The sequence below is a fragment of the Puma concolor genome, chromosome A2, assembly GCF_028749965.1.
Source record: "Puma concolor isolate L17-30 chromosome A2, mPumCon1.1.hap2, whole genome shotgun sequence".
In the NCBI taxonomy this organism is placed as follows: domain Eukaryota; kingdom Metazoa; phylum Chordata; class Mammalia; order Carnivora; family Felidae; genus Puma; species Puma concolor.
The window spans coordinates 145,116,328-145,139,705 of NC_141668.1; the positions used below are offsets into that span (position 1 = coordinate 145,116,328).

At 40.3% G+C, this 23,378-nt stretch overlaps 1 protein-coding gene across 10 annotated transcripts in view; it reads left to right on the forward strand.

Moving 5' to 3' along the window:
- The window catches only part of CFAP20DC (CFAP20 domain containing), a 239,747-nt gene that overhangs the window by 184,113 nt on the left and 32,256 nt on the right, over positions 1 to 23,378 (forward strand). For 3 of the 10 annotated variants that reach the window (XM_086697763.1, XM_086697759.1, XM_086697757.1), the window contains one exon: positions 7,933 to 7,994. In XM_086697763.1, the coding sequence (XP_086553889.1) occupies positions 7,933 to 7,994 (62 nt within the window). Of the gene's footprint in view, positions 1 to 7,932; positions 7,995 to 14,544; positions 15,110 to 23,378 lie in introns of those variants that run through there. The other 7 variants (XM_086697762.1, XM_086697761.1, XM_086697760.1 and 4 more) reach the window with 6 other exon arrangements.

Below are 23,378 nucleotides of genomic sequence, written 5' to 3' on the forward strand. Positions count from 1 at the left end.
TCATTTCCAAATCCCCTCACCACCTAACACCATAGCTTTGGCACTTTATTTTCATCCACATTCCTTCCATAGTCTCCTGGTTACCTCTCTGCCTCCAGGCCAGGCACCACAGCCTGATGGTGAGGAGCCTCTGCTCTGAGAACAAATTGCCAGGGTTCAAATCCCAAGCTGTGACCTTGTAAAGCACTTGGCACTGTATCTGAGGCATAATAAGCATTTGGTAAATTAAAGTTAGTTGTCATTATTATCTTTATTATTCACACTAGTGATCTTCCTAAAGCCCAGATCTAATCTTATCTCTTCCCTGCATAAAGCCTTTCCTAGCTTCCCATTGCCTCTTTGTTTAGGCAAAATACAAGACCCCCCATGATCTGAGACCTGCCCCACTCCCTGGGCTCATCTCTCACTGTTCCTCAGCTTTCGTTCCACACTTTTGGTCCAAGTTATAACTTCCAGAACACACTCTGCACACATCCTTGTACCTCATACCTGATTATCTCTTCAGACTTAGCTCTAAAGCCTGCTGTAGCTTCGCGAGGCCTCATTGTAAGAGACCTTCCTTTCTGCTACTAACAGACAGGAATATCTCCATTACACTCTTGTTCCCGAACCCAAGTTCACCTGCCCATCACCTGAAAGATCATTACTGGAGAGATGAGTTTGGATTGGAAAGGGTAGGGGCACCTGGGTGGCTCAGCTGGTTAAGCATTTGACTCTTGATCTCAGCTCAAGTCTTTGAGCCCCACGTTGAGCCCATGTTGGGCCCTGCATTGGACGTGAAAGCCTACTTAAAAAAAAAAAAAAAAAAAGGAAAGGAAAGGAGTTTGAGCTTTATTCAGGAGGCCAGCAGGCAGACCCTTGGCCAAAGGGCAACTCCAAGGTTTCTGCATGGCCCAGGAGTTTTTAAAGGAGTTTAGGGTAGTTAATCAGCAGAGTGAGTGCGGTGGCCAGTAACATCTGTTGATCACACGCAGACTCGATGGTGCCAGCTACAGACATTCTCTCAGGGCTCAGGGGTTGTGTGAGGGGGTCCAGTTCTTGTTTCATGATGCACAGAAGCACTGTTCTTTCCACAAAGGAGGGCAAGTTCTACAGCTACACAGAGGGAGGTCAGTAAAATCTTTTGTGTGACCTGAAAAAGAAAAACATTTTGCCAAAATTTGCTGGGCTAGTCGGAAAGCCAAGGTGACTTCAGACAGACTTGCTGGCCTCTCTGGTCTGGGAAAGTTCTGGTCCTTCACTCCTCAAGACCAATGGTCTGCAAATCTCAAAGAAAGTATGTTAGTTCTGTTACAGATCAGGGGCCTTCAGGCAGCAAGTAAGGAGTGTGTTAACTTGAAGCAGCCCTTAAGACCAGCTAGAGTGCTGTTATACTCTCACCTCAACCTAGCTTATCTGTCCCACATTAATTTATTCCACATACTTGTTTTTTGCTTTGGCTTTTGTTTTTGAGTGGTACAGTATGCTGTGAACTGTGCTGGGGATACAAATAAGGCTTGACCCAGCCTTGAGATGTTCACTGGGTTGGAGGGAGGTAGAGAGTAAACAGCTACCCGTAAGTCGGGGCAGTAGTGATAAGAGAATAAAGAGTTCTATAATAGATACAGAAGAGAGGCCCACATCAGAGGGAACAATTAATTCTACCTGTTTCACAGAGAAGACTACAGTTAAGCCAGAGTTGAAGAATGAGTGCACGCTCACCATGTGGAAAGAGGGGGAAAGGAATTCCGAGTTCTGAAAAGGAACAGAATTGCATCTATGGACGTGAGGGTGGAGTCTCTCCTTTAACAGGATAACCTCTTTGTTTCTCCGTCACCTTAAACAGAACTCTTTGCTTATCCCACCATCACTACCAACCCCTACCCAGCAGATACACAGAACTCCCCCATACTTTGGCTGCACTGTGCAGCTTGCACAGATCATGCAATGCCCTTGTCCAGATCATGTCAATCATGTCATTGCTCATCATGCTTTTCCCTATGCCTGGAGACCCTCCACCCCTCTCCTCTACCTGGAGCACCCCTTGTCTTCCAGGGCCCAACTCAAACATAACTGCTTCATGAAACCCTCTTTGACCCTCAACCACCCTGCACAGATTTATTTGCTTCCTTCTGTGGGTTCCCATTATCTTCAGGCTCGGTGTTAGCATTTACCACATCAGGGAACCATTGTTAGCAGTGTGCCCCAGGCCTGGTTGTGAGTTCTTGGAAGGCAGGATCGTGCTGAGCCCAGTGCCTGGCATGAGGTCACCTTCAATCACTGGTCACAGATTGAATGAATAAACCAGAAGTATTAAAAGGTTCTCCTTTTTCACTCTACAGTAGCATAATTTTCATCAAAATTCCAAAATAAACATCAACTTGGCTTTGCTTAAATAAACCCTGACCAATGCAGGTAATATTTTACATTCAAGTTTGATAAATGGATATTAAATACACAAAGGAAAGAAATCTCTCAGGGCTTGATGACCAATGGTTTAAAAAGGAGATTTAAGCAGGTCACATTCAATTTAGCATCTTTACGTAACTACTTCACACACTGCAGTCTGAAACCCAAAAGCCTATGCAAAGTAAAATGAAGAGTCTTTAGCAAAATCTATTGTGTTTACTACCAGTTTTGATTCCTCAGCTTTTCTCAGCATCTGTACAGTTCAGAGTAATATGTACTGTTTAAAAGGTGTTTAGACATAATAAATTAGTCATTTAAAAGTGTAATTAAATGTAACCATATTTCTCATAGCAAATTGGCTTTTGTAGGCATCTTTTGCTAAATAAATCAAGCCTACTGAGAAATCCATTGGCCTTTGACAGACAAATTTTTCAAAGTTTCTAACTTAGAACCAAATTCAATTAAAACAATACTTTACAACTTCTGTGGAAACCAGGCTGCAAGTAATCAATTTTGGAGGGTTTCCGTTAGGAGTAGCTCTCATGAGATTTATTTAAACACTTGGCTCTGGGAAGCCTTAGGAAGGGAGTTAGGAGTTGCTTATGATGGATTCTTAAATGAATTTTATTTTGGTGAGGGCTTTTGATTGACAATAGCATAAAACCGTGTCATAGGTAGGTGGGTATGTGTATGGTTTCTTTTTAAGGAAAAAGAGTAGCTATTAATGGTAGCAGCTTCTTGCCAAAAGAATGTAGACCCTGCATCAGCCAACCTGAGCTCAGATCCCAGCTCTTCCATTTACTGGCACGATCGCCTGTAAACTTAGGAGTAATAAAAGGGCTTCGTTTTATTGGCGTGGTGAGAACTGAATGGGTGTGGGGAATGCACATGCCCAGTGCCTAGCAGAGTACACGCACAGCTCTTATCTGCTGCTCCCCCAAAGTTATTCTCCTCAAAGGGCCACCTGAGTGATCAGAAAAGATTTCTAGGACATTTCCCTTTTTTGTGACCGCTGAGGGCTCTAAGGATAGGTAGAGGTTCTACTATGCTTGTTTGGATGTGAGCTTAACCACTGAAATCCAGACTTACCCCTCAGAGCTTTACAAATAAACCCTTCCGTTATTTTATTATTTCACTCTTTCATTATTTCTCTGTCCTGCCTTTACCCTAGATTCAAGAAAAGCGTTCCTCATGTGCATGCTACCCTGTAGGCAGATACCCTAAAGCCATCATTCCTTCAAGTTAAGAATTCCCATAATCTAATATCAAGCACATAACTCTCCTCAGCTTGTTTAAAAAAAAAAAAAAAAAAAACGCTCATCGCATGCATCCATCAACATGGCACATTGCAGAGCATACTATTTGGAGAAACCAGGCAAAATGCACTTAATAAAATTACAAGCATATGGTGAGGTTCTCAGACAAGTTATTTATGGTCTTGATTAACCTTGCAACATTTTTGCCATTTTCATAGGTTTTACATAACAACATGAAAATATTGTCTTTACCTTTTAACATGGCAGGATTATCTTATCTCCTGTTCTTTTATTTAGCCTTCTCTTCTCTCCCTCACCCCAGAATTTCTAGCAGCTTGATCATGGGGAAGCAAAGCTTCTTGTGCTCGTGGCAAGTTTTAGGAATTTGGGTTTTCCTGACACTAGTGCATAGCAACAGCGCCACCAAAAGGACCAGGGCCTGCGTTTCTAGGATCTGTTCCATTTCTTTGCTCATCAGCATATCAGCGTTTTACGTAATGATTGCTCGCTGCTACGTGTCCAATATATAATATATTGGCATTTCAGGTTCTTTATACTTAATAGCTCTTAATTTGTTCTGATCTACACATTCATTAACTTCTCAATTCTCTTTGGGTGTAATGAGTTTTCTTTTAATTCTCCTGAACTAAAAAAGGTAAGGAGTTGGTTGTGCTAAGCTGCAGATAAATCTGATGAGCAGATGTTCTTATACCACTATAGAAATGATATATGAAAACTGATATTGGAGTCAGTGTAACACTGAAATGTGTGAGTCTGTGTTTAGTGACTATGAAAGTCATAGTGACTAGTGAAAGTCATAGTCACTCCATAGTGACTATGAAATGTCTGAGTTCTGTGTTTAGTGACTATGAAAGTCACCCCGTGAAATAAACTGCCCTCGTTCTCAGAGTGTTATCTATTATATCTTATGTTTGTCCCAAATTTAACAATATGGCAAAACTTACTGTCTTTAATTTTATTTTTTTATTATTTTTTAATGCTTATTTTATTTTTGAGGGGGGGGGAGGGGCAGAGAGAGAGGGAGACACAGAATCCGAAGCACGCACCGGGCTCCAAGCTATCAGCACAGAGCCTGACACGGAGCTTGAACCCATGAACCATGAGTTCATGACCTAAGTCAGACGCTTAGCCAACTGAGCCACCCACCCAGGCATCCCTGTTTTCTTTAATTTTAAACATAAAGTGACATTTCATTAGGAAAGAAATCACATGAGTTTTATTTACGGTGAGGAAGTAGTCTTAGACGTCAGATAATTATCTCAGACCACTTTTTTTCTTCCTGCCATAAGGTGAACTGAGTTTTTCATATTTGTTTTCAACAACTTTGGTATTCACCACTGTAGGTGAACCTGTGAGCTGGAGTAAGCACTACAACCTAATGGTTAAAAGGGTAGACTGTGCTAAACTGGGTTCACATTCTCACTCCACTATTTCCTGGCTGGCATGACCTTGGGTGAACACCCAGTGCCTGAATTTCCTCTTCTTTTGGATAGTCATTAATCCTGTCTGTTTCATAGAATTGCTGCAAGGAACAGAGTATGTGCTCAGTGAATATCAGCTAGTGCTGTTCTTATTGTCATAGTTATTGGTAGGTATTGGTTGCTATTCTTTTGCTGCTTCTTATGGTGTTAATAGCCTGAATATGGCTGAATTCCAAAGCCAAAAAAACAATTTTATTTTTTTAACCTGTGCTTTCATAGAATATTACCTACCTAGAAATAGTGCAAATAGGTTTACTGCTGCATATGTATCGAAACATACCTATTTCCATTTGTGGATGGAGACATGTAGCTTCAGACAGCCCATCACACTTCCCCCATCCCCACCCCATCACATTCAGAGAGCTTTTAGAAACCATTAGGCACTTTCTCATTCATTCTGATTTGGATCTAAGAAAACAAAAAGACCTCACGCTAGTGAAAGCGCTGCCCTTTCAAAGCATCAAAGCAAAGTTAAGGGAATTGAAATATCTTGGAGGGGCTTTTTAGCTGCATCATTGCCATGATCCCTTCCAGTCCCTGAGTCTGATCATGCAATAGGGAGACATGTACAGAGAAAGGAAATTGAGTCCACCTGGTTTTGGGACCCACCCCAAAACAAAACGTGCTTCCTTCCCAGACGGAGTCACTAGCGTTGGGGGTGTAGAAGTCAGTTCATAGCAGTTATGTGTGTAAGTCAGAATGCTCTGCCATGATATGCCATCACTAAATTGAAGTTGGTTATTGACTAAAATATCTAGGAGTGACAACTTGGTAATTCGCTTTCAATACTAAAAGTTAAATTAAGGAATCAGGTATTCAGACCGAGTTCCATCACCCTACAATTATTTTAACTGAATTTTTTTCCTTTACCTTTCTGTCCATTCCCATCAGCAATCTTTACTACTTCAAAACATTTCCACTGGTTATTTTGTTTGTTTTCTAACACTAAGAAACCACTATTCATGGGAATCTTTTGTTGACTGTGTTCTTTTTCACTCCTTGTATCACTGGATCAGTTTTTTTATATAGACAGGAGATGTGGAAAGGGTCAGTCTGTGTAGTCTTAAGTGAGAGCTAAGTCACAAACAAGATAGGATTCTGTAGCCGTTTCTATTCTCCAGAGGGTGGAGTAAGTCATTTGGAATAAGGGGGTTGGAGACAGGTGTAAATAGAATTAATGGTATAAAATTGAGAAGATGGAAATTTGCTGAATATCAGCACTGTGGTACTTAGAGAGTTATGGAAAGTCCTCTGGAAGTGAATCAGGGGAGGCCCATTCACTGGAGGCCAAGTACAGCTGAAATACTGGACGAATACCAATGAACAGATTATCAAGAGTATTTCTGCAACCATGTGAGATGCTCTAGAGAACCCGTTAGACCCTTTGCTTGCTAATTCCTTTCTCTGCTGTGAAATAATAAAGCCTAAATCATAAAACTAAATTTCACTTGCAAATTGCTGGAAGTCTTATTTCTCCAGTGAGATCAAATATGTCTTATGACATGTTTTTCCTTCCACTGTTTTCCCAGCTGTTGTTTCTTATTACTGAGATGGTGATGCATTGATATCGGTTCAATTACCAAAGTATCTGAGTGCATTTAAATTCATGGTGCATCACAGAGAGTCAGGCTAAGTGACTGTGATTATCAGACAGGGTGTTTGATTTAAATTAAAGGAACACTTCCAAGAGATATTTATAGAGGGAGACAGTTTACTCCAAAGAATTCCCATGACCCACATCTTTAATATTTTAGGACCCGTTAAAATAAGTATGTGGAAAATAAGGAATATGTGCTCTGTATGTACAGGCACCATTGCCATACCGTTTCCCTCAGTTGGAGTCAGCCCTGTGGGGCCACATTATGGGTGAAAAAGGCTTAACACCAACGCTATTGGGTAAGGAAGTAATGGAGATCCTCTAAATGCAATTCAAAAATATATACCAAATTCCAGCTTGTAATAAAATGAGAATGTTAAAAAATGTTTTTAGTATTAGAATTACATGGTTGTTAACCACATGAGAAAAATACTGCAAGCTGATGTTCAAAAAGAGATATAGTGGAATTGTCTCCCTTTATAGAACCAAGGAAAAACATCAAATTCCATTGGAGGCAAAAGTTTAAGGCTTATTTGGGGATGTGGTAGTTTAGTGGTGCTTTGAAATAGTAACTTAAATGTTTTTTGTGGAGGGAAAAGTTGAGATTTCATATTTTTCTTAGGTATTGGCACCGTTTTGTTTTTTGGGTTTTTTTTTCCACTTTACTGATTAGTGCTTGAGGTTTTATTATGCACTTGGGGAAAATGACCACCTTGACCTAAGATTTACATGTGTAATTCCATTAGTGAACATTCAGGCTATCCTTGCAAACTTGCTAACATTGAGATATAAATATATATTCCCTATCTCTGGGTCTCTGAGTTATTGCTGATACTTACTGTGCAACATTAGCTCCATGAAATATCTTCTATTTTACTGTAGCTGGAAATATCAATGAATGTTAACAGCGTAAAAATTCCACAGGGAGGAAGATTCCACGTGTGAATTTTACACCATAGAAGCGATCTAGTGCAGTGACTGGCCATTAAAATAACATGTGTTTTTCTCATGTGTACCATTGTGTTATTTGCTGGATCTTCCAAAACAGCCTTTGAGTCTTCTGTAAAATAAACAGCCCCTCCTTGCAGATCGTCCCTCAGGAAAAAATGACAGCACTGAGAGTGCATGTGAAAGTATATGTAAAGAACACAACACTGATTAGCACCTCACAAATGTTTTTCTTTTACAGCCCGTCAACCAGGGTCATCATTATCAGCAAGAAATGAATCCACCTTCTCCTTCTAATCCCCGGTAAGAATCATTAATAAGCTAAGTGTCCTTTAAAAAAAATTCTTTAAAAGATTGTGCAGGGTGCCTGTGTGGCTCAGTCGGTTCGGCATCCGACTTCAGCTCAGGTCATGATCTCACAGCTCATGGATTCAAGCCCCACATCAGACTCTGTGCTGATAGGTCAGAGCCTGGAGCCTGCTTCAAATTATGGGTCTCCCTCTCTCTCTGCCCCTCCCCTGCTTGTTCTCTCTCTCTCTCTCAAAAATAAGTAAACACTAAAAACATGTTTTTTAAAGATTGTGCATTTTTCTTGTTTTCCCAAAATTGTTTTCCAAAACTTCCAAAGAACTTCCAAATTTCTTTTCCTTAGGAGTCTAAGTTCAATCTACTTTTTGTTATTGAGAATGTGGTGTGATGGTTAACAGTCTACCTGGGTTTAAGTGATACCTCTGTCTTTTACTAGCTGTAAGATTTTTGAGCAAGCCATTTAACTCAAGGTCACCCAGGCATAATAATTACCCCATACTCTTGGGATAATCATATGAACGAATACATGAAAAATTCATAGCACAGTTTTCGGCACACAGTGAACTGTCTTTAAGTGTTAATTTATTTCACATTATTCTATTTGCATAGATACTTGATTTTAATTGGTATGTAATGTTTAGTACATTTTAGGCATGAATTTTTTTGTATTATCTGGTCCCTTTAAATTTATCAAGATAGCTTATATCAGTTCAAAGGCCATTCTCTTGTTTTCAAATTTCAAAAGCTAATAATCTCAAAACTATTTCATTATTTCAAAAATGTCATTGACATTATGCATCATTTGTCAATGTAGAAAAACCTCATTATTGGGGCGTCTGGTATCTCCGTTGGTTGAGCATCCAATTCTTGAGCTCCGCTTACATCATGATCTCATGGTTGGTGGGATCAAGCCCCACGGCAGATTCTGACGTGATATCGTTGAGCCTACTTGGTATCCTCTCTGTCTCCCTCTCTCTCTCTCTGCCCCTCTTCCCTGCTCATGATCACACATGCACATCTCTCTCTCTTTCTCTCTCTCTCTTTCTCAAAACCTATTATTTTAGGCTCACTAAAGCAAGCAAATCTGAATTTGTGTTTTGAAATATATGTAGTATTAAGTGATTTTCTGAACTAAAAAAAAATTATCAGTACAAATCCTTATCACTTTATCACTATTTATTAAATATTAGGGATTTATTGAAAGTCAGTCTATCTTGAGCTCTACCCACAGGATCTTGGTTATTATAACGAATCTCATTATCAAGCCCTCTCACCTATACTGTAAGAGGTCCCATCGCCATGGAATGGACCAAAACACCAGTGATAGTACGGTAGCTCTGGCTCTAAAGTGTAAAGTTTATTTCAGAGTATCTGAATTAAGACTCATTGGTTGAACATATCAAAAACAACTTAGCTAGTATTAAAAGAGAGACAGACAAAGACAGAGAAAGGGAGGATTTTTCAAGTAAGAATACAGGGCTGTCTCCTGGAACCCAAGGGCAGCCAGGCCTCAGGAAGGGTATGGTGCTGGAACACTGAGAGGCAGCCAGGCATTTCCTCACTCCATCTCTGCTTGCTTCTTCCTGTCTGTTCCATTCTGGTCTCAAAGCACCAGCTTTCTCTGTTTCCAGTCACATAGGGCTGTCTGACAGCTCTTGAGTTTATGTATTACAGTTCAAAGTACAGTTCAAAGTGCATGCCCAGCCTGACAATTCCAACTTTCCAGGAGAGAGAATGTGATTGGCCTAGCTTGGGCCAAGTATCCACTGTTGGTCCAATCAGCAATGAACAGCCAACCAAGCCATGTAAAACTGACAGGAGACCACCTACATGGTTTATAGGACTTTTAATGGGGCCCAGAATATTATAACATAGGCAGAGTAAATGTTCTTCATTAGTAATCACTTCTCAGTGTTGCTGGTCTATACACATGATCTGGTCATTCTCTCATGTTATCTAGTAGGGGGAATTGCCACTATCATAAGTAGATATAATACAGAGTTCAAAATTGAGGTCGTAATTTCAGTGTATATAAAAAGATGTTTTAACATTCTGAAAATCAGTTGGCTCTTGACATGTAAAATGTGTCTCTTACAATCCTTCAGCTCATAAACATTTTATCTGTGTATGAGTAAACTTTTAAGGTAACTGGAAATCCAATGTCAATCCAAATTATAAGTAGTCAGAATTTATAAATCTGATCAAATGAAAAGTGAGACTAAGGTGTGTTAGAAAGTGGAGGCTTTTGTTTCCATAAAAGGAGAAGGAGGACCTAACTCTCATCCTAAATCTGCTATTAACCCAGCATATGATCTCAGACAAGCCTCCCAACCCGCTCAGACCTCACCAATAATATGAACATGTATTTAAAAGAAAGGATTTGAGTTACATGCTCTCTTAGGTCACTTCCAAGTTCCTGATTCTGTGGCTTTGATGAGATTCATTATAGACTTTACGTAAGAAACCCAGTTCTACCATCAGAGGGACACTGCCCTATATAGAAAATACATCTCATAATGTTGGATTAATTAGTGTTTAGATGTAGTAATGTATAACCTTAAACATCTCTTTTAATATTTGATTCCCAAAGATATAATATAGGAAAATTCACCAACCTAACATACAGCATATTTTATTTAGCCAATTACATGTTCATTCCTTTAGGGAAAATTAATTTACATTTTTACATAATAAAATAAAAAGCCAAAATCCAAAGCAAAAAGTAAAATGCTGCCAACCCCATTTGCCAGCAGGTTATCCAACAGTTTTCTAGAAAATTATTGTTTAGTTGTTCAAAAAACTTGCAGATTACATGGTTTGGCTCTTGGCTCCATAAATCCATCAGCTTGGAAGAATTGGCAGAAAGGCATTATTGGACCATAAATAAAGACAATGATAAAATTATAAGGTCAGCATAGATGATCATATAAAAATGGGATAAATTGAATCCTGTAATACATGTAATTTAACTTAAAATAGAAAACTATGATTCTTTTAAGGTTTGTATTTGCTACATTTCTTACAAATAGATCTCACACCTAGACCCTAAACACAAAACTTTAAAATTAAACTTTAAATTTAAATGGTACTGATAATGAAGATGGAAAAAAAATGTAAGAAATGAAAAGACAAGTTTCCAAGTCTGCCCCTTGGATGAACAAGCATCTAACCTGAATCCCAGATTGAAAGTTCTGCCTGCAAAGCCTCTAAACAACACACAAGAGGCAAGTAGTCTCTTCATTTCCTGAATTAAGTGCAGTTGTGGCCAGAGTAATGCAAACATGATGGGGAAGGGGACATATATGGATGCAGGTGCATCGAGAGAGCATGTGGGTGCCCTGTGGGACAGGAAGTGGCCACACCAGCTTCAGTGACCTGTCTGCAGCTACTCCAGAGACCTAAGAACCTAAGATTTGTACCCACACTCATTCTCATACCCATACTCGTACCCGCGCACAAACATATATTTAGAGAGTCAGTTTCCAATTAGCTTAATTAATGTAACAGAACGATCAATATCTCCAAAGTCTTTCATTTACATTTTGCTCTGGGAAGATTCTTATCTCTGCAACATAACTACCTTCTTAGTTTTATGTGCTTCTGATTAAGGTTAAAGATAGCATGCAGTCCACAAAGCAGACAAATTTGGGTTTTGAAGAGTTGACTCTAGGATGCCAATAGCTAAAACACTACATATATTCATAGATTGTTTTCCTCAGAGTGTAAGAATCTACTTGCACTCACAGGGCAATGCTTGACATTGGATGGAGTGGGGATACAATGGTAATCATTTCCTGAGAAATTTACAGTCTAGGAATTGAAATACACATGGTTCACCTCATCCTATCCCCTTGTGTCTAGATTTTCCTAAAGGCAGTATCTCAGATTCTGGGGCCCTTGCCCCCAGTGTCCACCCACACTGCCGTTTGAGACCGTGACAGCCTCTATGACAAGGTGCAGACACAGCTAACATAATCCAATACAGTTTAGAGGCGTGTTGGGTAGGAGGAAACAATTTCACAGTTCATTCATGTTGAGAAATGTTTCCTAGCATGTAAACTTAACCTGCTACCAAACGAATGCTGTTTGCAGCCTTAAGTCATTTATTGTAAAATGCCATCTATTGGTTTGTGGGGTTTACAGCTGTCCCTCAGGCACATCCATTTATGTGTTTATGTAGATTCTTCAGAACAGTTTGAGATATTTTTGTTCAGAAATGGGTTTTATAAAATAAGCTGTGATTATATTCTGGTTGTCTGTTCATGTGGATGGAGTCGATAACCAGTCTTTCATTTCAAATGATGATTATACGTGGTATGTTTACAACTCATTGGAAAATTAGGGGGAGGAGGGAAGGTAGTCAAAGGCTCTGTAAGGTTCTCAATGTTTATAGAAATAAACAGTTTAGAAAACAATTCCTGAATGCCCAAACAGTAATGAATGGCATGGTTTTCTGAAGTGTTTGCTTTATGATTTATCGCCTATCTGTAGTTTTTTTTTTTTTAAATGTCACTGCCGATTGTGTTAAGGCTTGAATCCTTTGCAGCTTTGCCACATGTTTGTGTAATATAAACATACTTATAACTATAATTAGATGATAAAGCCCTGCGGACTTTGACAAATGATTAATAACCACTGACCGCAGTTCACGCTGGCTCAGCCAGCCTGACTGAGGCAAGCTGGCCTGTCATCGTAACCTACAAGTACTACTCTGGACCGATCGCAGTGGCTTCATTTTTCTTTTCTCTCCAGTTGTCAGGACTCACGTCTGATATGCTGCTCTGTTGCTTAAGCCTTTTTTCCCCACCAACACAAAAGAGAGAAAATGTATAAATAAATAAAATTAAATACAGAACTTGCATGCCATGTTTCTCCTCAAATGATTAAGTTTGAATCATTTTAAAACAAGTAAGTCGGATTTTTAGCAAATGTTTCTCCTTCAGACCAAAGCATAACAAAGGATTTCCTGATTAGCTGTGCAGTTTCTCTAAACTAGTTGTGTTAACCTTTGTTTTCGATTATCTGCATTTTTGCATTACATCTTAAGGATCCGTGGATAAAACCAAAGGCACCAGTTTTTAATTGCATCCTTTCTCTTGTTAGCTTCAGAAAACCTGTCCGTATCAGCGACTCTCATTTCATACCCCCATCCCCAGAAATTCACACCCGCTCATCTGAGGACAGAGATTCTGGGTCCTCAGAGCCCCCAGACCGGTTGAAGCTCCTTGACCGTCATTGCTGTTGGAGCTCCAAATTCCCTGAGGGCAGGATGACATCATGTTCTCTCTCTTGGTGCTGTTCAGCCGGAGCTTGAGTAGGAGCTCCATCAGGATTTGAGCTGAGGGAAGCAGAGTAGAAGTATGCCCAGATAACACTGAGAAATGAAAATCTTCATCCTGAATGTTAACAAGTTAAATGTCAAATTTTTTCCCTACATCTTGGCAAGAATTACCCTTTCCTCTCCTGAAAATAGGATGACAGTGGTATTACTTTATTCATAAGCAGGATAACACTGTGTTTTTAGGAGAGGTTCTTGTTTGGATAGAGTTTAAATCTAATTTCCATGCGTGTTCCACTCTCTGCTGACCAGAGATCCCTAGACACTGATAACCATTAGAAAGGCCCTAATCTTTAATATGTGGTATGCTAGGTATTATTTATACAAGATATTTAATAATAGCTTCCAATGCCTTCCATATTCTAATGACTCTGAAAGTTATATGTCCAGCCCTGACCCTCCCGTGAATTCCAGATTCATCTATCCAAGCTGCCAACTTGACAGATATCCACTTGGATCTCTAGCACATACCTCAAATCCAAGCATTGGTTTTCTCTCCCTCTACACATCTTTTTTTTTCTTCCCCATCTCAGAAAATGCACCATCATCCCCCTTTTACTCAAGGCAGAAACCAAGAGTGCTTCCTGCTTCCTCACCCTGACCCACTCCATGTCCTTCCCCAGCAGGTTTCCTGGTGATCCCTCCACCGAAGCGACACCAGATCCAGCTGCTCTCTCCACTGCTGCAATCCCAGCCCCCATTGCCCTCACCCCTTACCTGGACAAATGCCATGGCTTCCCACCTGCTTTCTGTGCTCCTTCAGCCCCTACACTCTGTCCCCACTCAGCAGCCAGAATAGTGGCATCACATCTAAACTTGAGCCAAGCATGGCCTCATGCAAAACCTCCCAAACATTGCCCACTGCTCTTAGGATCAGATCGTGCTCCCCACCCTCAGTGCCACCACCCAGACCATGTCTCATACCTCTGTGAACCGTGTTCACTGTGTATCAAACACCATGGCCATGTCCCTTTTTCCTGGACACTCCAGGCTTGCTTCCACTTGAAGAGATTTGCATGAGATGGCCCCTCTGCTTGGAGTTCCCTTATGCTAGAAAAGACCCTAGATGGCATCTTCCTTCTGTCATTCAGGGCTCCATCTAAATGCCGTCACCTCAGAGAGATCCTTCCTTAGCAGCCAACCTAAAATAGCCCCTGTCCTGTCAGCCTCATGACATCATCTATTTTGTTTTTGTTTTTACCACAGTGCTCCTCACCACCTGGTATCTTCTTGCTTGTTTGCCTGTTGTCTACACACACACACACACCCCTCCAGAATACACTGGAATGTAAACTGCTTGGGTCTGGGGACTTTATCTCTCCTGCTCACTATATCCCTGGCTCGTCAAACAGTGCCAAGCACAGAGGAGACGCTCAAGAAATATGTATTGAATCTCACAAGAATGAATTTCCCCATCTCCCTACCCCAGCTGCCTCACCATGGATTGAACTACTAGCTGGAACCCAGAAAGAAACACCTACATACTTTCCTCCCTTGAGGGCCAGTGGGACCTGGCCCTGTTCCTACATGTAGCAGATGAAATCTCATGAAATTATTTTAGATGAGCGCTTAGAAGATAGCCACAATCTAAAGTCTCCAATAAAGTATCATTTTAAACCTTTCAACAGAGACAGTTTTCTGAAATTGAACTCCTGTGTTTTTTTCTGTATTCTTATTGGAAATTGCTCATCTGTATTTGCCTACACAAATACAGATTTTGTGGAGCCAGGTGCCACTCGCCAGAAATGTGCTTGGGTTGCCCCTGCTGCAGAAGATGTGCCTAATCCTCACCAGGCTAACAATCTAGACACGTATGTGGAAAAGAAGCAAAAAGGTACATAGAGAAACAGACAGAGGACTTGAGCTTATGGAGCTTGTGCCCTTTAAATTCAAGGGACTGCTGCCCTTCCGGCTCCCCAAGAGGTTTTCAGTCCACTGGTTGAAGTTTTACAACAGACTTTAAAAACACATGATACAGGGGCGCTTGGGTGGCTCAGTCAGTTCAGCAACTGACTTCGGCTCAGGTCATGATCTCACAGGTTTGTGAGTTCAAGCCCCACATCAGGCTCTGTGCTGACAGCTCAGAGCCTGGAGTCTGCTTCAGATTCTGTGTCTCCATCTCTCTCTGCCCCTCCTCTACTCTTGCTGTCTCTCAATCTCTCTCTCTCTCTCTCAAAAATAAATAAAAATTAAAAAAAAAAAAAAAAACCACATGATACAAAGAGACCCAGCTGGGCCCCTGCCCTCCTTGGTCTACAGCAAAGGCCCAGCTCAGAGTGGCCCTACCCTGGAGAACAGTCCAGCTAAAGGCACTGATAGTAAGCCAAATCCCTTGAGAATCATCTTGCTTCTCGCCTTTGACCTCTCTGCCCCTAGCACCACTCCTAGGCACAACTTTGGGGATACCCTTCCCGTTGGGTTCCAGCAGTTCTCTAACAGAGCTGGGTAGCTGGTGGTCCACTGCCCCATCACTTCTCCTTCCTCCTCCCTTGGCACATGCCCAACCCACTTTGAGTCTGGCTCTGACCATTATTATCCCACCAGGGCCTGTTAGCTCAGATCACCCTGTCCCAGGCCCTAACTGGCTGGCACGCCTGCACACCTGAACAATACTTCTCTTTCTTCACTTGGCTCTGCTTGCTCATTCTGGCCCTGCCTGCCTGGGCATCTGCCGACCCCATTCTTCAGTTTCTCAGTTGAAATGTCTGCCTGCTCTCAGACCAGATCTCTCTTGGGCCCACGGGACTTGGCATTTCAACCTGAGTTCACTTGTACTCCATGAGAGAATCTTAAGCCATGAGGGCTGGGGAAATACTCATCAGCATTTTAGTAATTGTCGTATTTTGCAAAATTGCAAACTCAAGAAACCCATTTCCGTAAGAGTCTAGAACAACAGATTGCATCTTCTACCCCTCACCTCTCCAAATTAATCCTGAAGTGATGGATCCCTGAAGACTCTTAGCATTTTTAACTAGCGGAATGAAGAACTCCTGCGGTCACCCAGGCCTCCCCAGTCACTGTTATCCATCCGGATGATGAACTCAGATTACCTTTGGCCCAGTGTCCAATGTAAAGAAGGTAATTACCAAAGCAATTATTTACCATTCTAACATGTTACCTTTTCAACTTTTAATTAAAAGATTCAGCTTTTCCTTCTAGAGTAATGAGCACCTTTAAAAAGTCGAAGTACTAATTCCAGTTTATAACATTCACCTCTCTTCTGTCCGAGGGGGAAGGGAGGGGATTGTAGGCTGAGGTCCAGGGTAATGACGTGAACCGAAGAAATGGAAGACCGTAATTATGGTTAAATGGCCATAGCCCGTCACATCCATAGACTCACTGTCTCATCATTCATCTTGCAACCCAGTGCAGAATACTCTCCTTGTTATTTAAACAAGGAACCCTACTACAGTAGGAGAGGACTGAAAGCATGCGCAGTTCAGACCTTCAGCAACATTCACGTGCACCTACTATGTGCACAGTGCCTTGGAGAGGCGATTTTCTCGTGCCCTCCATGAAGTCATGGCCCCCCAGCGCTGCATGTCCTCGAGGCGGGGTGTGAATGTTTTATGTGTGGGGGTGAGCCCCTAGCCTGTCACAGAGAAGTCACAGCTCTTCCAAACCTGCACCTACTCACAAACTGTTTTTGTTGGCAGTGGGTTCTATTTCTTCCCAGTAATTATTTTGTTTCACTTGTTAATGAAAAACATTACACTTTGAAATTGATTAATGTTAAAACACACACATTTTCACTCTAACAATATATTATGTTTACCCGAGTTTACAGCTTCATATTTTGCTGTTCATTACCACATAAAAACTCACTCAGTATGATAAATACCACATGAGTCAAACGTCCGTCCCGTTCAAAATGACTTAAAGGAGAAAAGGCAAACAACGTTCAGCTGATTTGATTGAATTAACACTAACATTATTGTTCTATTGACTCTTTCTTGTCCATTGATTTTTAAAAGCCTTTCGCTCCCTTGCCATCCATTAAGACAAATCAGATGCAATTTGGTGCTCAGGACAAGAAAGTGCTGTTGGGTGTTGGATGAAAACGCATGGAAAAAAAATTATGTCTGTGCTGAAACAGAACCTATTAGAAGGCTACTGCTCATATTTTGCTGTAAACATCTTCCTTGCTTTTTGACTTTTGAGGTTAACAGTAGTGACCTTTGTTTTAGTGTGTGAATGCTTGTATCAGTAACAAGTGAAGCCGAAGGGTGATTTGTAGAGGATGTACTTTATCTCTTATTTAAAGATGAAACTAGCTGGAATTTTACATGTTCGCCTATTTTTCAGTCCTTAAGTCACTCTATTTGCAGAATTTATAGAGTAATAAGCAACTGAACCAAAGCAAGGGAAAAGGGGAGCATAGCATTATTTTGTTGAATTAATAGGGAACAGTTTTGAAACAGCAGAACCGTTTGTATTATCAAAATAGCAATGAGCAAGAAACCTGAGATCTGGCCTGGTCTGAGGTCAGTCAACGTCATGATAAAAAGTGAAGGTTTCAGCTTAAATAAAATCACAATGTGGCCTTCAAGTAAATGCTGGTGTTTATGCTAATGAAGGCCTGTCTTTTGCAGGGAGAAATTCATCCCTTAACTACTAAATGAATGTCCGTTTCTTTCTTTCTTTTTTTTTTTTTTTTTTGTAAATGATATATATTTTTTTCTTTACGCCTAGGGGTGAGGCTCAAAGGTGAAAATCTATTTGTTGTCCACTAGCACTGGAAGAAAATTCCACTATGGTCAGTGTTTTCATGTGGCGAAGGGTACACTTACCTTGTGTTTACCATTTGCCCTCATCTGACCTCTTTAACACTTTTATTGAAACCTGAGATTGCCTTCATTTTGGAAACACTATTAACTCCCATTAAGAGTCCAGAAAAGTTGTAGTTTCTCCTGTTGGAGTAATGGAAGAAATGGGAAACAAACAAGAACAACCACCCATGTGACATGCTCTAAATTTGCTTGTGATTTTCTAAATTTCAGTGCTAGCAAAAAAGCAAGTCGCAGCAAGGCATACAGTAAATGAAGATATTATGTATTAGAGAAGGGAATGAATCTGTCACTTTGACGGATTGTGAGGCGAAGAGCAGATTAACAGATTACTCATAGTCAGAAGGCAGCTCAGTGTGAAAAATGTGCAGGAAATGATAAGTGCGGGTTTGTGCTGATTTAATGATATTTTTAAACTACAATAACACTCTGGTAGTATAATATAATAAAGCACTTTGCTTGCATTTTTAAATCATCAACATATTTCCAGTTTGACCTTAAAAACATTTTGGACCATTCTCTATTAAAATATGTAGCTTTCAAAATTAGAAAAAGGTACCATCTGAAATATCACGGCAATGACCTTACAGGAAATTGCCTTTTAAAACCAGTTCTTTCCTAAACTAGCATTTGTAATACAAATTTTAATTATGTTTTTAAGTACACAAACACCACTTTTACTTGTTTCTTTGGACATTTGAATCACTTACAACAAGAAATTGTTATCTCCTTAACAACCGTTTCCAGTGAAATGCTTCATAGATGCCACTGATTTGTCTTCATATTTTCTTTGCAGGTTTTTAGTTCTGTAGTTGAGATCACAGAGGGCTTACAGATAGCGGGTAAAAGTTGTTCAGATTTAAATTGAGTGCTCCGAGTCATAGCAAAAAATAAGATGAGTTATTTGTTTTATTTTATATTATTATAGACATTTACCAGAAAGCAAAACATTTTTAAGAGATTTGCATTTTTATATAAATCAAATTGGGACCTGAGGAGCACACGTTTAGTTAATATGACAATGATGGACCGGCATGGCCAAGAATTTTCAGAATAACATATCTATAATGCGTTTAAATGATTTTTATTCTAACATCTTAATATTCAAAACCTAATGTCAGGCTTGAACTGCTTCTTATCTTCTCTCAGTTCACCAGTGATGGCTTGACATAGTTAGGTACAGTGAAACTTGTAAGACAGTAAATAAACTATTACATTTTCTGCCTAAGCACTTGTATCTAACCCAAGTACAAAAATGAGCATACTAACATGGCATGCCAAGGGCCTGAATCCCAGACATGATTATGGTTCGAATTATGTTTTACATATACAGCGAAGACTTCTACCAGAATTCAGCATGTTTTGTACATTTCCCCTCTTCTAATATATTAATACTCTCAACCTGGAGTAAGTAATCAAGCCAATGTAGAGAGATAGTCAATATTCTTCTTGGTAGAAACTCTGAAATGTATGAGACAAAGGCAGTTTGCATGTTTACTGTCTGCATCAGTGACTAACACACTTTGCCAGCTACTGCCCCATCTCCCAGTGCCAAGCACATTGTTGGACTGTATTTGAAGTCCACTTGGTTTGGAATGGAGCCAACTAACCAAACAGTTCTAACCAATGTATGGTGGACAAAATGGCCCATATGGTTGCCTGGCTGGAATATTTGATTGTAGGTGTAAGATCCTGAGGAGTTCTTTTTCCCTCTGACACTTACCAGCAACATTCAAGATGGTGGTTATTCATGTCAGCCTGGTCGCTGAATGACTTTGATAAACAGTTCCCCTGCTCATCTGTTTATGGACACTTGGCATGAGCAAGAAACAAACCTTTGTTGTTTTTAAGCCACTGAGATTTGGGGGTTGTTTGTTACCAAGCATTACAGCCTTATTCTATCTGACACAATTACTAGCTTTGACATTGAATATATTTTGTCATAGGAAATATGGTGCTTCATACACTTTCACATTTGAAGGTTTAGGAATTGGTTAAAATTGTTGAGGTCAGTATGGGATTCATTGGCATATAGTAGAATAAGTGGTTTTAGGAAGTGATGTGGTGCATTGGTTAAAAGCACTGTCTCTGGAATAAAAATGCTAGATTTGTATTCTTGTGAAATTACTTCTCTAAGCCTCAATTAAATTATCTAAAAAATAGGGGTTGGATTTTACTACCTACCTTACAGTGTTATTATAAAGATTAAATGAAGTGTATGTGAAAGTGTTCTGCACAGGGCCTGGTATGTGTGTTTTCATTAAATGGTAAAAAGGGATGATAGTGATGGTAGGGGTGTTGATAGGAATATTAGGAATGTAAAATTTTCAAAAAAAAAAAGCTCACACTCTGAGAGAATCTGAGAATCCTAGAGAGTTTGAAGAGATTACAAGGATGATTTAACCCAGTGTCTCTTCAAAAATTTCCTCTGCACGTCTTCACCAGGGAGGCAGGCTCAGTGCAACATAAGGTAGCTCCTTCCATTACTGAACCAGCCCTTATACTGAGCTGACATGAGTTCCCTATAGCTTCTCCCTCTGGGTCCTAGTTCTCTTTCCAGAACAATAATTTGAGTCATCACACTTTCACATAATACCCCTTGAATTTTGAATATTGCTTTTTGGATGTTCCGTTTTCTCCTTCAATCTCTCATTTCTCCAGCTTCAAGTCTACTTTGCCATTTCCGGTCCTGATATAGTCCTGATATTCCTTTGGACACCTTTGAGTTTATCAGATTGGGATTCTCTAAATTGAACGGGCTAATATGACAGTTCAGACTACAGTTAGACCTTTGACCAGGACATAGTATGTACAGTGTGGCTCGAATCACATTCATTTTTTTATTACTATCCATACCCCACTAATGGCTTATCTTTGGCTTTTCGGTCACCTATCACTCTTTCTCCTGGACCATTGCAATAACCTTATAATGTATAAGCTATATATTGTTATCTCTATATATTCACATGTGCTTTTTCACCACAACCCATACCCATTCCCTACAGAGCAACCTTTTCTAAACACAGATCTGACTGTGACACTCCCCTATTAAAACCCTTCAATGGCTTCTCATTGGTCATAGGATAAAGACCAAAATATTTCAGTGGTCTGCAAGGTCAGGTGACTTGGTGCATGCCTACTGGGCCAACCTTACTTTACATCATTTCCCCTCTGGAGATTTATGCTTTAACTACATTGGCCTCCTTTCCTCTTCTCAAACCTGCCTACCTCGGGGCCTTTTCACATTGCTGCTCCATCCTAGAATGTTTTCCCCTACCCTGCCTTCCACCTTGCCTGGTTAATACCTATTCATCCATTAGATTTCCTCTCAAGTACCACTTCCCATAGGGAACCCCCAAGTCCCTATTCATGTGTTCTCATAGCACCATTTAACTTCACAGTGTTTATTCATTTCTGTGTGATTATCTGATTGATGTTGGTCTCACCCTCCATACTATAAGCTCTAAAGGGCAGGAACTCTACAAAAAAAAAAAAAATTGTGCCAGGATCTGACACAAAATGGATCTTGGTAGATAGCTGTGGAATAAATACTGGTATCTGAACCAATATTCTTGACTATCAAGATCATTCTGAATCTCAGTTCTGTCACCAAACTATTCTCTCTCTCGGCCCAGTGTTTTCCATAAATGTGCGAAGCATGCTGTTTCTGCATGACCTTCATTATAACCTTAGATAGGTCATAGCTGAATGGAAACTACTGGAAGATGAGGGTTGTGTTAATAAGGTTTGTTCTGTAGATTCCTGTCATTGGTGTGTCTGGTGATTGAACTGTACCTTGTACTAGAAAGGGCACCTTGCTCCTGGGAAATTTTATGCCCTTCTTTTTAGGTAGAAAGGGGAAGGTCAGGGAGCTCTTCCTGAATCTATTGTTTCTCAAGTGTCTTCAAAACAATCAATTTGCCAAAGCTGCATATTTTGGTGTGGCATATTCAGAAACTTTACATAATGAATCTAAATTATTTTAATTTACAAACTGTTCCAGAGTATACTTGTGATGCATGATCATTCAATCATAGCATATGATTTCTGGAATATTATGATTCACACTCATGTGCAGCTATCCCCTGTCCTTTGTCCAATGTAGACATTGCTAGTGGACTGCAATCCTCTTGCCCAGTGAGCACCACTACAAACTTAAAATCTTTATCTATAACATACTCCAGGCAATACTACCAATCAGAACTAGCATGAGAATTATAATCCATGTGTCTTCTTTGAGCTAGAATTTCTATTATTCATTTAGTCAGTGAGGTTATCAAATAGAATCTATTCCCAGCCCTACATGACACTCCCTAACCCTGGAACTACCACCTTGCTGTATCTCCTTCTCTAAAAGTCATCCCTGCTCTTCTGTAAAACCTTACTTGACTGAAGTGAAATTAGGACTGTTCCTTCTTCAGAACTCTGAACTCAATTCTCCACATCAACCATGATTAAAATCCTACAACATTAAATAACATGCATGACATACTTTTTAATTAATTAATAGGAGTTCTGCCTCTGGCAATGGCAGACTTGGTTGTTTCACACTGAACTTCCCTCTGAGAACAACCAGAAATGCCAGATAAAATATGAGAATCGTCTGATTAAAGCCATTGGAGAGCTTCCAGGGTAGTGAGAATTTATGGGGCCCTGCTCCAGAAGAGAAGGGAAGCAGGAGAGGCAGCCTGCCTGCCCTTGCACTTTTCTCAGGACAAATTCCACTTCAGAAAGCAGAAGCTGAGAGGCTGAGGAGCCAAGAATAGCCTCCAACAGCCTCATCGGCTTAAGGGGAAAACTTTGGAGTTTCTGGATATTTGAAGAGAAGGGGCCATAGTAAACCCCAGAGTGCTTCAGGTAAATGATTTACTTCAGGTAAGTGAGTTAACCAGATATAGACCAGCTTTCTGGAGAATTCAAGACACATTTTTTTTTTAAGTTTATTTTTGAACGTGATCGAGAGCGCATGCGAGGCAGGGGCAGAAAGAGAGAAAGAATCCAAAGCAGGCCCTGTGTTGTCAGCACAGAGCCCAGTGAAGGGCTGGATCTCACTAACTGTGAGAACACTATCTGAGCCAAAACCAAGAGTCAGAGGCTTAACCTACTAAGCCACCCACACGCCTCAAGACACATTTATTTTGAATCATCTTAATTGCCGATAGCCCTCTGACCTTACGCTCATTGCCTGCCAGAGGCAAAAGAATCACATCTAGAGGAATAAAACATCAACTAGAACTGTTGTCCAATTGAAAT